The 17036-nt window shown below is 39.2% G+C and overlaps 1 protein-coding gene across 1 annotated transcript; it reads left to right on the forward strand.

Moving 5' to 3' along the window:
* The first annotated feature begins 12418 nt into the window (after nt 1-12418).
* Nucleotides 12419-15535, forward strand: LOC131155958 (farnesyl pyrophosphate synthase 2-like). The gene is made up of 10 exons (XM_058109410.1): nt 12419-12745; nt 12860-13110; nt 13829-13856; nt 13944-14032; nt 14157-14208; nt 14611-14706; nt 14898-14942; nt 15055-15144; nt 15226-15297; nt 15413-15535. The coding sequence occupies exons 1-10, from the start codon at nt 12419-12421 to the stop codon at nt 15533-15535; spliced, it is 1173 nt and encodes a 390-aa protein (XP_057965393.1).
* The last annotated feature ends 1501 nt before the right edge of the window (nt 15536-17036 follow it).

The raw sequence follows: 17036 nt of genomic DNA on the forward strand, positions 1-17036 counted from the left end.
AAGGAGGAATGGTTTCTCATCTACCATTAAACCTCCTTTAAAACCATCGTACAAACCTTAATGCATACACATTAATGAGAATGAACGGTTACAAAATTATACTTAAAACCTCCGCATATATAAATACCCATAAAACCTTTATAACCCCCACAAGCACAATAGAGACCATCAATGTCGAATTGACAAAGGGTCAACATCCACCACTAAAAAGGGGGTTTGGAAAGAGGTAAGCATATCACTCATACTTTATATACATATATATGTATGTATAATACGTATATATTATGTGTATATTGTTACGAGGGTAAATACATATGTATGTGTTTATCTACCTCAAAATATCTTCACTTAAAAGGAGGAATGGTTTCTCATCCACCATTAAACCTCCTTATAAAACTGACGTACAAACCTTAATGCATACACATTAATGAGAATGAACGGTTACAAAACTATACTTAAAACCTCCGCACATATAAATAACCATAAAACCTTTATAACCCCCACAAGCACAATAATGACCATCAATGTCGAATTGACAAAGGGTCAACATCCACCACTAAAAAGGGGGCTTGGAAAGAGGTAAGCATCTCACTCATACTCATTTCTTTCCACTATTACAATTCAGAGCCTCTCATTAGTCCCTTAGTTAGGCATCGGAGTGATCCTCTGGAGTATATCTCGGGTTATTCAAGCCATTATTTTTTATTCTTTTCAGGTAGTTGTGATCAGGGAATGATTCACCAAAGTCATTCGATTTTTCAGGCAGCAACAATTGGTGTCATCTGTGGGAATTCTTTTGAGAGGTTTTTCTAATCCTTTGTTATGACTACATCACACAACTCGAAGTCAAAACCTGCAATGGGTGGCAAACCACCCCAATCCATACATTCTACACCAGTTGACAATTCTAGTGTGACGAGAAGTGAATTCCTTACATTTCAAAAAAGGATGGAGGACATGTTCACTATGATCCTGCAACGGAAAAAAGATCATAAGGAACCCGCTCCTCATCCTAACCGAGTAGAACCTAAGTCAAATGGGAATGTTGCAGTCCTACTAGAAGTCACTAATAAGGCTTCTAATCTAGTAAAGAAGTTGGAGGACGTGAATAGCATGGGCATCTATGAACAATGGTCACACGAACTAGAAGAAAAGTTCAAAAAAATTTGATCAATTAAAGAAAATGATTAAGGAAGCTTGCAACAATCCCTCCTCCAGGGAGTATTCAGTCAAATCCTCGGATCCACCTTTCACTAAAGAGGTCAAGGATGTTCCCTTTACCTTGCAAGTTTAAAATGCCAAATATAGAAGGATACGATGGCTTGTATGATCTTATTGATCACTTGGACACCTTTAAAGTGTTGATGTAATTGTAAGGTGCACCAAATGCAATCATGTGTTGAGCATTTCCAGCCACTCTAAGAGGAAATGTCAAGGCATGGTATTAGACCTTGAAACCTGGTTCCATTAGATCTTTTTTTCAAAATAAAGCAGCAGTTCACCAGACACTTTGTCAGTAGACGAAAGATAGCAAAAACTTCAGCTCATCTAATAAGCCTTGTTCAAGGAAAGAGGGAAACGTTAAAAAAAAATGCAAAGTTTCATCAATGCAACGCTGGAAATTCGGAACTTAGATCACTGAGAGGCAGTAGCAGCCCTAACAACAGCTCTCTGGCCAAGCGATTTCCTATATTCACTAGGAAAGAAGCCCCCTATCAATATAGGAGAGATGATGGCATGTGCCCAAAAATACATCAACCTAGAGGAGCTGATGACCACAAGAAGGAGCTGAACTGACTTGAAAAGGAAGGGCCCAAAAGATATGGAAGAAATAGCTAGAGCAGGGAAAAGACAAAGGAATAGTAGACCGCTCAACAGCTCAAAAGAGTTAGGACCTACTCCCAAGTTCCAATCTTACACCCCCTTGAATGTCTCCCGAGCAAATGTCTTGATGCATATCAAGGAAAAGGGTTATGTTTCATGGCTAGAGCCCATGCACGCACTATCATATAAAAGAAACACATCCAAATTCTGCAAGTTCCATAAGGATCACGGGCATGATATGGAAAAGTGTATCTACTTGAAAAATGAAATTGAAGCCTTAATAAGAAAAGGATACTTATCAAAGTTTTTGAAAAAAGGTGACCAGCGAAAAGAAGCCCATGACCATAAAAATCCAAAGGATGAACAGAAGGGAAATCAGATCGTGGGAGAGATTGTGTAATCTTTAGGGGACCAGCTAGTGGAGGTGACAGCAGAGGTACCTGAAAGAGATATACAAAACAGGTGCTCCTGATGGAGGAATAGAGATAGAATCATAAAAATCAAAAACAAGAAGAGATCATCACCTTCACCAAAGAAAATGAAGAAGGTATGCAGCAACCCCATGATGATGTCCTAGTGGTGTCATTACTCGTTGCCAATTATCGAGTAAAGAGGTGTTGACTGATAATAGAAGTTCTGCTAACATAATCTTTTTGTTGGTATTACAATAAATGAATATTGGAAAGGATCGCTTGAAACCTATATCAACACCTTTAGTAGGATTCAAAGGAGGCATGGTCCATCCTTTGGGCACAATTACACTCCCACTGGCTATGGGGACACCTCCACTGTAGGTTACCTTTATGATGGACTTCCTGGTCGTTGATTGACCTGTAGTCTATAACATAATATTGGGGCACCCAAAACTCAACGCAAATTGAGTTGTGACTTCCACTTATCATCTGAAGGTCAAATTTCCTACCCCGAATAGGGTTGGAAAAATAAAAAGAGATTAGATGGTGGCACGTAACTGCTATGCAATTGCGTTGGAAAGAAAGACAAAGGGACGGGAGACCTTAACAATAAAAGATTTGGAGGTAAGAGGTGAGTACCCCCAGATCAGCATGTTATATGAAGACCTGATCAGCATTCCGATAAAAGGCAACGAAGAGAGGTGTATTCAAATCGAAAGCCAGTTGCCAAAGTCATTGAAGGAGGAGCTAGTAAGGTTATTGGGCAAATATGCAGATATTTTCGCCTAGTCTTCTGATAATATGTCAAGGATCGATCCCACAGTCATTGAGCATAGATTGCAGGTAAGTCCAAACCATTGCCCCGTGAAGCAAAAGAAGAGAACTTTCACTCTATAATGAATTAAAATAATCGACGAGGAGGTAAATAAGTTCTTAAAAGCTAATTTCATCAGGGATGTCAACTATCTAGTGTGGCTTAGCATTGTAGTCCTAATAAAAAAGTCAAATGGGAAGTGGCAGACCTACATTGACTTTACAGATTTAAACAAAGCATGCCCCAAAGATAATTTTCTTATTCCATGAATTGACTAGATGGTGGATTCCACATCCAGACATGAACTTTTAAGTTTCATAGATGCGTAATCAAGTTACAACCAAATCTACATGGACCCATAAGATGAAGAGAAAACTGCGTTCATCACTTAAAGAGGGCTCTATTTCTATAGAGTAATGTCATTTGGGTTAAAAAATGCAGGAGCAACCTACTAGAGGCTAGTTAACAAAATCTTTAAAGGTCGCTTGGGGAGTACCATGAAGGCTTATATGGACAACATGCTAGTAAAGAGCTTAAAAGAAGATGATTACGGCAAAGATTTGGGAAGAGCATTTGAACTGTTATGCAGGTACAAATGAGGCTGAATCTAGCCAAATGTGTATTCGGTGTGTCTGCAGGAAAGTTTTTAGGGTTCATGGTAACCCACATGGGAATAGACGCTAACCCTAATAAGATACGAGCCTTGATGGAGATGCGGGCTCCTCTAACAAAGAAGGAAGTTCAAGTGTTAATGGGGAGAATTGTCTCATTAAGCAGGTTTATCTCCTATTCAGGGGATAAGTGTTTGTCGTTCTTCAAAGCGTTGCATAAGGCAGGGAGGTTTTAATGGGGATAAAAGCTAGATAAAGCTTTCGAATAGCTCAAATAGTACCTCAGTTCTCCACCTCTCTTGACAAAAGCAAAAATCGGAGAGGATCTATACTTGTATTTGGCCTCTACCCGATGCGCGATGAGTGCAATCCTAGTTTGAGAGAAAGGTGGATAGCACAAGCCCATATATTATACTAGCAAGGTATTGTGTGGAGCAGAGATTAACTATACAGCAGTAGAGAAAACTGCTTTCACAATCATCTGTGCAACCAGAAAGTTAAGTCCCTACTTTTAGGAACACAAAGTGATCGTGCTGACCAACATACCAATTAGGCAAATCTTTCAACAACTTAAAACCTTAGGAAAGATGGTGAAGTGGTTGGTCAAGTTGGGAGAATTCGACATCCATTACAAGCCAAGACCAGCTATCAAAGCCCAAGTTTTAGCCGATTTTATAGTTGAGCAGGTCCATAAAAGTTCGTAAGAGCCAAAAGTCTAGATGCTACATATGGATAGGTCCTCAAATGGGACATGAGGAGCTGTAGGTTTAATCTTTACAACTTCAGATGGATTTGAAGTACAATACGAATTGCGGTTGGAGTTCGTAATAACCAACAATGATGTAGAGTATGGAGCCTTACTGGCAGGGCTCCGACTTTCAATGTCCTTCGAGGTAAAGAGGTTCTAGGTTTTAAACAACTCCCAGATTGTGATTGAGTAGGTGAAAGGTGATTTTGAAGCCAAAGATTCGAAAATGAAAAGATATCTGGCAAAAGTATTGGATTATATCCTAACATTCTCTGAATTTACAATCGAGCACATCCCTCGAGTAGCGAATGCAAAAGTTGACACGCTAGCAAAACTGGTTTCAACTTCAAAACAGATTGAGAGAATGTACCTAGAGTGAATAAAGAAGCCAACCTATGGGGCAACCCAGGTTAACATAACAACAATAGGAGATGGTGAAGAGGATTGGAGGACTATCTTAGTACGATATCTTCGAGATGGAAGTTTGCTAGATAGCTAGAAGGAGTCTCTAAAGTTAAGGAGGAAGGTAACCATGTATGCAATCATAGGTAAAGAGTTGTACCGACGATCATTGACATTGCCATATTTATGGTGCCTGGGCAGCAAAGAAGCATAGTACGTATTGAGAGATTCATGAAGGGATTAACGGCAACCATTTAGCCGATAGAGTTTTGCCTCACAAAGCTTTATGGCAAGGATCCTATTGGGCCACCATGAGAAAAGAAGCACTGGAGTTGGTAAAATAATGTGACAGATGTCAAAAATGTGCTAACATACCTCTCTTACATGCCAACACATTATCTCCCCTGACTAATCCATGTCCTTTCACTCAATGGGGGCTAGACATTTTGGGGCCATTGCCCCAAGCAGCGGGTCAACAAAAGTTCTTGTTAGTTGCCATTGATTATTTCACGAAGTGGGTAGAGGTTGAAGCTTTGTATTATATAACAGAGCAAAAAATCACCAAGGTCATCTAGAATTTAGTTATATGCAGATACGGAGTACCTTGGGCAATAGTGATAGACCATGGAAGGCAATTTAACAATAGCCATTTTAAAACTTTTTTGCATCAACCTTGGCATAAAGCTTATTTTTGTGTTCGTAGCACATCTGCAAAGCAATGAGCAGGTGGAAAATATGAATAGAATAATTCTGAAAGTCCTGAAGACTCTCCTAGAGTTAGTGCAAGGAAGGTGGATGGAGGAACTCCTTTAAATTATTTGGGTATACCACACAACCCGACGAACAACTACAGGAGAAACTCCTTTCCTGCTTGCCTTCAGAGCAGAAGTGGTCATCCTTATAGAGATAGGAATTCCTTCCTAGTAGAGAGAACATTTCAACAAAGAAAGGAACAATGAAGAGCTGAGAGCAGAATCAAATCTGCTAGAAGAAAAGCGGGATCAAGCCCAGATCAAGGTCTCATCATACCAACAAAGGGTGCTCAAATATTACAATGCCTGGGTCAGTGCATAGATTTTCAAGCCAAGAGATTTCATCTTAAGGAAAGTGCGGAATAATTTTGCCAATTTAGGGCCTAGCAAGTTGAAACCCAACTAGGAAGGGCCATATCAAATAGCAACGGAGATCAAGTTGGGCACATACACATTAAATGACTTAGGGGGGAAAAAAATTCAAAACACATGGACTTCAAATTTTTTGAAAAAATATTATTCATAATTGTACACTTACAAAGCAACTACATGACAATAATAAAGTTCCCCAACAAATTTTAATTCCCAGAATTTCTTGATGCGTCATCTTCCTCGTCCTCTTCTCCCATTGGTGGACTAATATTGCCATATCCCACTAAACAGATACTAGATGTGTCAATATCTGGGCATTTCATTTTAAACTGCTCATGAAATCTCTGAAAACCCCCACGGTATAACTAAAGGATGAATTTTCTCTTATCTTATAAAAATCTCTCAGAATTATGGCAATTGTTCAAAACGGAGTCAACAGTAGTTGGGATCTCCACATTTCGGATCCGAGTAATCTCCTTGAAGAGACCTAAAAAATAGTAATTAATGAAATAATAAAGAAAAGAAATGAGTTGGTTTGACACAGGTCCAAACCATCAACGGTTTGAGGCCATCTCAGAAAACCGTCGACAATTACAACAATCGAGAGCATTTTAAGTGCCAAACCATCGACAGTTTCGTCAAGCCCGGGAAAAACCGTCAACGTTTTTGAGTTACTGCAGTCAAGTAAAGGTAAAATAGTAGAAATAGTTTGGTTAAGAGGCCAAACTATCGACGGTTTCCCCTGCGCCAGTAAGCCTATATAAAGGGGTTTAAGTTCATTTTTGTTAAAAATTAAACTCTCATCTCTCTCTCTCTCCTCTCTTAGGGCTGCGGCCTCGACTCCCTCTCTCTTCGATTTCTCATCTGAAATCAGTCTAAATCAACTAATAAACCTGATTTTGGGATCCCAACGGCAATTCTCCGCATTTTAACTAGAGTAATTTTACAATTCAAGCATTTCAGGCACCACTCCAAAACTAGGGTAAGGAAGATGTTTTTCTAGTTTAATCACTTATTTGGAATATGTGGGTTTAGGAATGTTAAAATGACTGTTATTCTAGGGTTGAGTTGATTTAATTAGGGTTTATGGATACAAGGTTTTGTGCGTACGCCGAAGGCACAATTTAGGATTGCTGCAGGTTTTTCTTCAGGAATCAGGTAAGGGGATAAATTATGTCAGGTATTTTTAGAAACTTTCTAGTTAAAAAGCAGTATTCGATTTCAAAAATTATTTATATGATTTTTCTGGATATTCAGGTATATGGGAAGGATATTTATGAATTAATTTATGTTTTTGGGAAATCTATTGTTTGAATTGAGTAAACCCTAGAAACAGATTTGAAATTATTTTTAGCAAAATATATTTTCCCTAAAAAGTTAGTAGATTATAGAGTAACACTCATTCGTGTGGCATGAGGATGATTATTTTTACAGTATGTATATACATACTACAATATGTTATGATTATAAAAAATAAATACAGTATGATAATGATTTTTAGAAATGATATAGTCATTACAAAAAATATGAGATTATACAGTATACTATGATCGTTCAGTCGGCTTAGTGCCATGATATTTCAGTCGGGCTAGTTTCATGATATTTCGGTCGGCCCAGTACCATAACAGTTCAACCAGCCCAATGTCGTGATAAGATATATAAATGTTTATTCAAAAATTATATTATGACATATTTTACACAAAAAAAAAATGAAAATGAGTTATGATACAAGTTATAGTATGAAATATATTGTATGATAGTAGAATCCTGATGGATTAGTTCAATTTCAGAGTACTGTACTGTTTCTATTAGTTCAGATTAGTGCCACCATACGTCTCAGATAGAGTGTTGGTAATTGGATAGTCGATTAAGTCCAGAGAAGAGTGGTGTGCCCCCTATCAGTCTAGATCAGGCTGGGCAGGCCAAACGTACTTACTGACGAGTCAGTTTTGGCTTAATGTGGTAGGCCAGCCATTGTTAAGTCTCGTCTATGGGCCGCAAAACCCAATCATGTGAGGGTAATACATGATATCAGCTAGCTATCCATTGAGGGGAAAATCTCAATGATATACAGATATAACAGATGATTTACATGGTATGAAAATTTATTATGATATAGTATGCTTTTGATTAAAAGTATAGATTTCCATGAGTTATTAGTTACAACTTAATATATTACTGTTATATTACTTGCACTATATATATTTATAACACATTAGAACTCATGTTGCCACACATTGATGATAATCTATCCCACTTACTGCGAGGTGTCCCACCCCAGAATTCAAACATTTCAGGAGATCTAGACAAACGAGCATGGCGAGCTCTGTGGTAGAGGAGGTGTTGGTATAGTCTTAGATTCAAGGCGAGTGTTTGAGTTGGGAGATATGTTTTACGTAATCCCTAGGATGTTTTTGGGATTTTTGGAGATGTACATGTATGTTTATGGGGTAGTAGAACTCTGGTATTGTATATGAGGTCCACATAATTTATGTTTTCCGCTGTATAGATAGTATATATATATTCATGACAGGTATATCCCCGACACCCTACTTGGGTCCAGGTTGACTATGGGGACATTATATTGGGTATCAGAGCATTTTTATATTTTAGCCGTACAAAAAGAAAAAAAATGTAGTAGAATTTTTGGGTCGTGACACTTCTCTTCAAGGGCTTTATCTCGAGCAGTACTTGCACTCAGCTGTTCCTGTAAATCCAAGGCTTGCTATTGCGATTATGTGGAAACTCGGTGCATCTCACTTACCTTGTCTTCCAACATCAGTTTCATGGCTGTTAGCTGAAAAATAATGATAAAAATGAGCAAAAAGGGGTGAACAAACAAACAAACCCATAAAGACACCGAAAAAAAAAAACTTGGTAAATAGTATAACAGGCAACTAAAGTGAGAAATTCTGGGAGCATCATCTTCAGCTCATAAGAATCCTCCGGTAACACAGTGTGCCATAAGGTTGTATCTAAAACCACAAAGTCATATAGACCTGAACCCTCAAGTACAGGCGGAGGAGGCGGGGTTGGGACTTCATAAGTAGTCTCAAGGATATCCTCCACTTGGGAAGAACCCATTAGCAAAATTTTCTTTTTTCTAGCTTTCCGTCTCTTTTTCATGGCAATCAGTCCTCAAAGTGACTCCAATCCATGCCTGCAAGGGGAAAAAAGCATATAAGAAGTGATGTAAGCAAAGATATTATAATCCTATAAAGTTAGGCTACGAAATTAAAAGGTGAGGACTAGATGGAATGAGGCTGAAACCGCATTTGTAGTAAACCGAAAATATATAATAAATAAATAAATTAATAGATATTTTGGAGGAGATATTTTGGAGAAGATATCTTGAAAGGAGATATTTTGAGATATCTATATATAAATATCTTGGATGGGATATTTATTTTGATTACTTAAATGCTAAGTTAGGTTTTTCTTTATAAACTCTCATTCTCTCTCTCTCTCTCTCTCTCTCTCTCTCTCTCTCTCTCTCTCTCTCTCTCTCTCTCTCTCTCTCTCTCTCTCTCTCTCTCTAAGGTTTCCAGGCCGTGTGTTTCCAGAATCGATGATCCAACATTGTGATTTGGATCAGAAAAGGAATCTCTATAGGTTCTACGGATTAGAAATTCATTTTAGAGATTTCTGAGTTTTTTCCCAAAAATCGAGGTAAGGGTCGATTTTTACTTTTGGTCCAGTAGATCTATAGTAAACAAGATTATACTGGTGTTGTTCTTCAAGTATTAGGTTTCGAGGTTTTTGTGCCATTGTTTTGAACTATTTAGGTTTGGGGTTCGGAAAGTTAGGGCTTGAGTTCCGGGTCATTTCGGACTCCGATTCACACGCAAGTAAGGGGGTTATGTTAATACAATTATTTATACAATATGAAGCGATTGAAATGTTGAAATAACTTTTAGATATCGAGTTATGGCGATTTTAGGGTTTTCGAACCTCGGTTCGGTAAACCAGCTTTATTTTCAAAATCAACCGGTCAAATTCAAATGTTATATTTTTAAATATTGTACTTGTCATTCCGGACCTTTTCACCGGTTGGAATTTTGTTTTCGTTGTTTAAAACTCGTACTATGATATTAACTATTTATATTTACTTTCGGGCTATTTTAGAATGTGGAAAACTGTGTGGTAGGTGTTGATGTTGTGAAAATTTGGAACTGTTGTGAAAATGCTAGAAGTTTATTTGATGGCTACAAGCCAGATTTCACGTAATGATGTGTTTTGTGAAATGATTTCAAAAGAGTATTTAAATTGCTTAAATTGCACGATATGCTTTAGGAACCCTGGGGATTGATAGTGTAGGCATGGATCTGTTGCCAGCGAGGGCACCATACTTTTGATCTATATGAACCCAGGTTGTATTGAGATAGTGGGGGTGGTCTTAGTGTGAGTTTGCCTCTTGATCATGTACCCAGGTTGTATTGAGATAGTAGAGGCGGTTAACCCCGATTGTGGGGATTTATACATGGTATAGAGTTTGAGGGCGTATCCTATCCTGCATATTTGTATATTTATGCAATTGTTGTTATATACTATGGGGCTGTTCATATGGTGAAAATAGGCATGTATTTTACAATTATGGAAAAGATGATTATATATTTTTATGTTTTTGTTAAACACTTAAAGCAAGATGGGCAAACACTGTTATTAGCTTAATCATCCCTTACTGAGAGGTGTCTCACCTTATCATACAAACTATCTTTTTAGGTCCTTATCGAGGTTGAGATTAACAAGGACTGGGGCAGGGTAGCGATCTGTTTTTGAGTGAGCGTCTCCATGAGCTCGACTTTGTAGGTTATGTTATAGGTTTTCAGAACTTGTAAAATGTTGTAAGACTCGAGGATGCGTCGAGTATCATACAGTATTGTATATGGATGTTGGAATAGCTATATGTATCTATCAGGTAGTTAGAACTCTGGTAATAGTTTGATGGATGTTTATGTTTTTCGCTGCATATATATCTGTTGAGAAGTATATCAGGTACATAGATGTCACTATAGTAACATCCGGGCCGTAGGTTGGGACTGGGGCATTATAGGTGGTATCAAAGCTTAGGTTTGCTAGGTTCTGCAGACTTTGATGGTCAGTGAGTAAATTATTAGAGTATTGGCTATAATGAGATTAAGTTAGAGAGTTAGTTGGGTTTTAGTATGGAGGCTTAGAGGCTAGATTTCCTTCGACGGTCTTCTGTGCTTTTCCAGGAATGACGATTTCAGGAAAACCATGGTAAATCCATTGATGGTTTCGTTTCTAGGTTGAGAGACTTGACTTAGATGTTGAGATAACAGGTTAGACGGTCTAGTGTGTATGGGCTGTCGGTGTCTCGAATACGTGTTGTTTAATCTTCTTGTTCCATATTTGCATTTATTGTGTTAAATGTGGAATGATTAAGTCGGCTTCTACCTATGTACATGATGGAACCCAGAGGGAAATGTATTATGGCAGGAGGTGATAATCACCTGGGTGCCTCCAGTAAGGATGAGAATGAGGCTCCTGTGTTCCTTCGCAATATAGCGAGGTAGGCTAGGAAGGAACCTAGGAGGGGCTTTAGGGAGCAGGATCACATGGTTGCAGATAGAGGCTGCACGTACCAGCAGTTCTCCAGAATGAATCCACTGTCATTTTTAGGGGGGCCGAACCCGATTGCAGCGGAGGACTAGTTGCAAGAGATAGAGGATCTGCTGGAGGTGTCTGAGTGTACAGAGGAACAAAAGGTTAAATACTCCGCCCTCAAGCTGGTAGGGGATGCTAAGAGATGGTGGCGATTAGCTAGGTTGGTCGAGGAGCAGCACCCAAGGTACGTTTTGACTACTTGGAATCTCTTTAGGGAGGTGTTCTTCGCAAGATACTCCCCCATCGCCACCCGTGAGGCGAAGTTTGAGGAGTTCCTCCACTTGACTCAAGGATCAATGCCAGTGCTACAGTGTGCGGCTAGGTTCATGGAGTTATCTTGATTTACACCTCATATGGTTTCAAATAAGCCGACGAAGGCTCGTATGTTTGAGAGGGGCCTGAAGTAGGCTATACGCGCATAAGCGGCAGTGTTGATGGTCCAGGGCTTTTACGAGCTTGTGGATAGAGCCATGGCGGCTGAAGCCAGCATCTAGGAGGAGGAGAGAGAGGCGAATCAAAAGAAAAGGATTTTTCCCCAGAATTTGTAGTCAAGCTCCGGCAAGAGTTATTGAAAGAAGTTCGGTGGCCCTTTGGGCCAACAGTAGTAGCAGTCGTGATCTCAGGCTTTCCAGGGGAGTTCAGAGAAGCCAATGTGTCCCAAGTGCCAGAAGTAGTATTAGGGTGAGTGCAAGTCTCAATGCATAGGTTGCTACATATGAGGGGAGTCAGGGCATCTGATACGAGACTATTGAGCGATAGTGACTCTCCCTTCAGCACAAGCTCAGAACCGGGGTGGTAACCAGGGACCTTGAGGTGGTCACTAGAGAGGCACTACTCAGGCTAGGGTGTACTCAATGACACCAGGAGATGCAGAGAACGCCGACAATGTGGTGACATGTACCATTTATAGCTTATCATATAATGTTGTAGTTCTTTTTTATTCGGGTGCAACCCACTTCTTTATATCTCGAGAATTTGTTAAACAATGTGGAGTGGAGGCTCAACCGTTAGAGGTTGAGTTAGGTGTGGATACGCCATCAGGGTTAGTGGTGGTATGCAGTAGAGTTGTCAAGGATTACCTGATAGAGATTCAGGGGAGGAGGCTGCTTGCCAATCTAATTGTGTTTGATATGCATGGGTTTGATGTAATCCTAGAGATGGATTCGCTGGAATCCAGTTTTGTGAGCATTAACTGTCGTTGGAAGGAAGTAGTGTTCAGGCCTCCTGGAGAGCAGGAATTTCTATATGTTGGGTCGTGTGTGCGTTCTGCACCATGGATCCTCTCGGCGATGCAGATGAGACAATTGCTTCTGGGGGGTTGTCAAGGATACCTGGCGAGTGTGAAAGAATCACCTAAGGAGGGATTGAAGTTGGAGGATATCTCGGTGATAAAGGAGTTCTCCGATGTCTTTCTTGAAGACTTGCTAGGGTTGCTTCCAGACAGGGAAGTGGATTTTGCTATTAAGTTAGCACCAAGGACAGCACCAATCTCCAAGGCACTTTACAGGATGGCTTCAGCTGAGTTGAAAGAACTAAAGGAGCAGTTGTAGGAACTTTTGGACAAGGGGTTCATCGGGCCGAGAATGTCACCCTAGGGTGTGCTTGTGTTGTTTATGAAAAAGAAGGACGGGTCATTGAGGATGTGCATCGATTATCAGGAGATCAATAAGGTGACCGGGAAGAATAGATATCCGTTGCCTCGGATTGACAACTTGTTTGACCAGTTACAGGTAGATCTGACAAAATGGATAAAAATCCGTTAATCTGACCCGCATCCGATCCATTTTAACTGACTTATCATCAACCGCTTGCTAAATGAGTCGAATATGGTTTTTAATTTTCATATCCACCTTCTTAGCGGGTCGGGTTGGTTTTATCTGGCGGATATCTTCCAAACCGCTTAAAAATCCATAACTAATTAACCCATAAAAGCTCAAGCCCAACATCCCAAGTATGGAAATAGGAAACCCCAGTGCGGCAGTGCCCACTGTCCACATGGCCCACGCTCGCCAAATTTGACACGCATGGCACGGACAAGCCCACACACCACACGGCCACAAGCAGCCCCCCTCTCAAATCTTGACCTGATTCCTATTAGGGTTTCATTTACATCCTGACCTTGAAAGTTTCATCCTTTCTAGCTGCGCAGCCACATCCCACGGCCACGACGTCGAGTGGACGGCGATTCCCATTACCATCGCTGACTACCACCCACAGCCATAACCACGACTCACGAGCCACCATTCCCTCACGGCCTCGCCCAGTCTTCCTTTGCTGGATTTATTTAATGAGGTGGAGTTGTCTTTGCATTGATCAAGATCACTCAATTTTTATTTTCATTAAGAACTCGTTTTATTGATTCATATCATGTTTTATCAGGTGGAATTCCAGAGAACCTGTGGACAGATGATAGATTTGATCACCATGCTTGAAGGAGAGAAGGATCTTTCAAAGTACTCACTGCCTATGTAAGGTTCACAAGGGGGGTAGAATAGTTGTGATTCCTTATCTCATTTAACTTCTAGCAAAATTCATGTTCACATTTTGTTTTAATATAGCAGATGGTTTTATAATGGTTTTATTTATATGCAGCCATCGTCGCATCGTTCAGTACAAAACCGCTTATTACTCATTTTACCTTCCGGTAAGTAAAATTTTTATTTTAATAAAGTTTTAGGACAAGTTTCATACTCTTCATAGTTGTGCATACAGTTCTTAAAACCGAATCTTCTTTTTTATTGAAAACTAATGCGGATGATCATGTTTCCTAAGTAGGAAAAAATAGTTAATTTTTTTTTTTTAAAAGTAATTCAAATTATACAAGTGTTTGAAAATCCAAACAAACACCTTGACTTACTCATTATGTTAATATTCTATTCATGATGGGAGGGTCCCTTGCCCGATACTGCAATGCACCCTGATTCTGTATTAAGACCACTCTTCATTTCTCTTCCCCCTTTTTCCTGAGAAGTGTTTGTGCAAATTCGTGCTTAGTGAATCCATGCCTCCTCTGTAAGTATTAACTGCCACCTCGCTACACACGCAGGTTGCATGTGCTTTGCTTATGTTTGGTGAGAATTTGGACGATCATGTAGAGGTTAAGAATATTCTTGTTGAAATGGGAATCTACTTCCAAGTACAGGTAATTTTATGTGCATATGGAATCGCCAATGCTCTACTTTATTGTCAACATATCACAGAAAAGAACTGAAAACTAAAAAACATTGCATTTGTCATTACTCATTTGCAATTCCAATCAAATGGATTGCATACATATGGTTATGTTCTGATGATTTTTCGCTTACCTGTTAATATATGTCTAACATATTGTAGGATGATTATATGGATTGTTTTGGTGATCCTGAAGTGATTGGTAAAGTAAGTTCAAGGAATTCACTTGTCTGGTTGTTGTCAATACATATTTATTAGCATCTCAAATAGAAATTTTAGATATCTTAAAGTGATTTCTAATATCATTTTTGAATGTCAGATTGGGATAGATATTGAAGATTTTAAGTGCTCTTGGTTGGTTGTAAAAGCACTGGAACGCTGTAATGAGGAGCAAAAGAAATTATTACGTGTAAGCAAAGATCTCTTTATTCTCCCTCCACTTATTTCTCTTGTATGAAGCATCACTTCCAATTGCCATTTTGATTACTAGGAGAACTATGGCAAAGCCAATCAAGCCAATGTTGCAAAAGTGAAGGAACTTTATAAAGAGCTTGATATTGAGGTTATTTCTCTGACATTCTCTTCTGCTTTCCATTTTCAAGGATCTATGACAACCAAAGTTCTTGGAAACAATGTTCTTTGCAACATTGTTTAATTGTTTCTGTCTACTGTTCTAGGGTGCGTTTTTGGAATATGAGAGCAGTAGCTATAAGAAGCTAACCAGCGCGATTGAAGCTCAGCCAAGTAAAGCAGTAGAAGTTGTGCTGAAATCATTTTTAGGGAAGATATACAAGCGGTAGAAGTAGAAACGCCAAAAACTGAAGAGGGCTGGATTAAGTTGGAATGATTCTGCTAATTATGTGTACATGCTCTCTTTAGGAATAAAGAGTATCTATATTTTATTTAGAACGTTTAGTTTCTGGTGGTCTTGCTCTAGCTTCCAAGTTTTCCAAATTTTCTATATGTCCGCTAATTATGCATACACTCTTAAATTGATTGCCTTAGTTTCAATCTGAGATGCTTCTCTTGGTGCTTGATTATCTATTCCTTGCTGAAGGGGCTTGCTAATTGCATCTTGGATTAAATCAGTGAGATCTTATTTGAAGGATGGATTGAGATTTTTTTTAGTTTGTTGATTGTTTTATTTTGGGAGATTCACACGATTTGACAATAGTTGTATTTAAAGAAACTCACATGTTGTAAGAACAATTATAATGTTTAGATTTTAGACTCACACGAGTCACACAGTTTGAGTTTTTATTTTGAGTTGGATTGAGATTAATTTATTATGTTTTATTGCTTACAATTTTACTTGCATGAATTAGGAGTTGTTAATTAGTATAAATGATTGAATGATTGATATAGTTACTAAAAAAGTTAATACACAAACTAATTGTAAGTTATCGTATACAATTTAAATTATTATGACAAAAAATAAATTATTAATAAAATTATATTTGAGAATGGCAGATTATCCGCCCATCCGCCATGAATTATCTGACCCGAAACCGCCTAATCCGCCACTTAAACGAGTCGAATATGGTTTATGATTTTTTCACCCAATAATCCGCCTTATCCGTCACGGATAAACCGACCCGATCCGCTTTGCCAGGTCTAGTTATAGGGCATTCAGGTCTTTTCAAAGATCGATCTACTGTCCGAGTATCACTAGCTGAAGGTGAAAGCAGAGGATGTATCGAAAACTACTTTCTGAACCCGGTATAACCATTACGAGTTTTTGGTTATGTCGTTTGGTTTGATGAATGCACCTACAATGTTCATGGACTTAATGAACAGGGTGTTCCACGAGTACCTGGATAAATTCATGGTGGTGTTCATCGACGACATCTTGGTGTATTTGAAGAGTCCAGCAGAGCATGATGCTCATCTTAGAGTAGTCCTTCAGGTACTAAAAGAGAAGGAACTATATGCTAAATTCAAGAAATGTAAATTTTGGCTTGAGCAGGTTACATTTCTAGGGCATGTGGTGTCCAAGAAGGGGATTTCAGTCAACCCAGGTAAAGTTGAGGCAGTAGTTGACTGGGCGAGACCAAAGAACGTGCATGAGGTTCGTAGTTTCTTGGGTTTGGCTAGGTATTGTCGCCGGTTCATCGAGGGCTTTTCTAAGTTGTCGGGCCCTTTGATGCCGCTTACTAGGAAGGGTAGCAGGTTTGCATGGACTGGAGACTATGAGGAGAGTTTCCAAGACTTGAAGCTGTGCTTGATCACGACTCCAGTGTTGACCATTCCATCATGGGATGGTGGCTTCGTGATCTACAGTGATGTGTCCTTAAAGGGACT

This window comes from Malania oleifera, chromosome 5 (genome assembly GCF_029873635.1).
Source record: "Malania oleifera isolate guangnan ecotype guangnan chromosome 5, ASM2987363v1, whole genome shotgun sequence".
Classification (NCBI taxonomy): domain Eukaryota; kingdom Viridiplantae; phylum Streptophyta; class Magnoliopsida; order Santalales; family Ximeniaceae; genus Malania; species Malania oleifera.

Bases quoted from the DNA above. Each gene is read 5' to 3' on its own strand.
- LOC131155958 (XM_058109410.1), top strand. From the start codon at position 12,419: ATGACACCAGGAGATGCAGAGAACGCCGACAATGTGGTGACATGTACC. The intron at 14,209-14,610 runs GTAAGTAAAATT...CTACACACGCAG, and splicing joins ATTACTCATTTTACCTTCCG to GTTGCATGTGCTTTGCTTAT. The intron at 15,145-15,225 runs GTAAGCAAAGAT...TTTGATTACTAG, and splicing joins AGCAAAAGAAATTATTACGT to GAGAACTATGGCAAAGCCAA.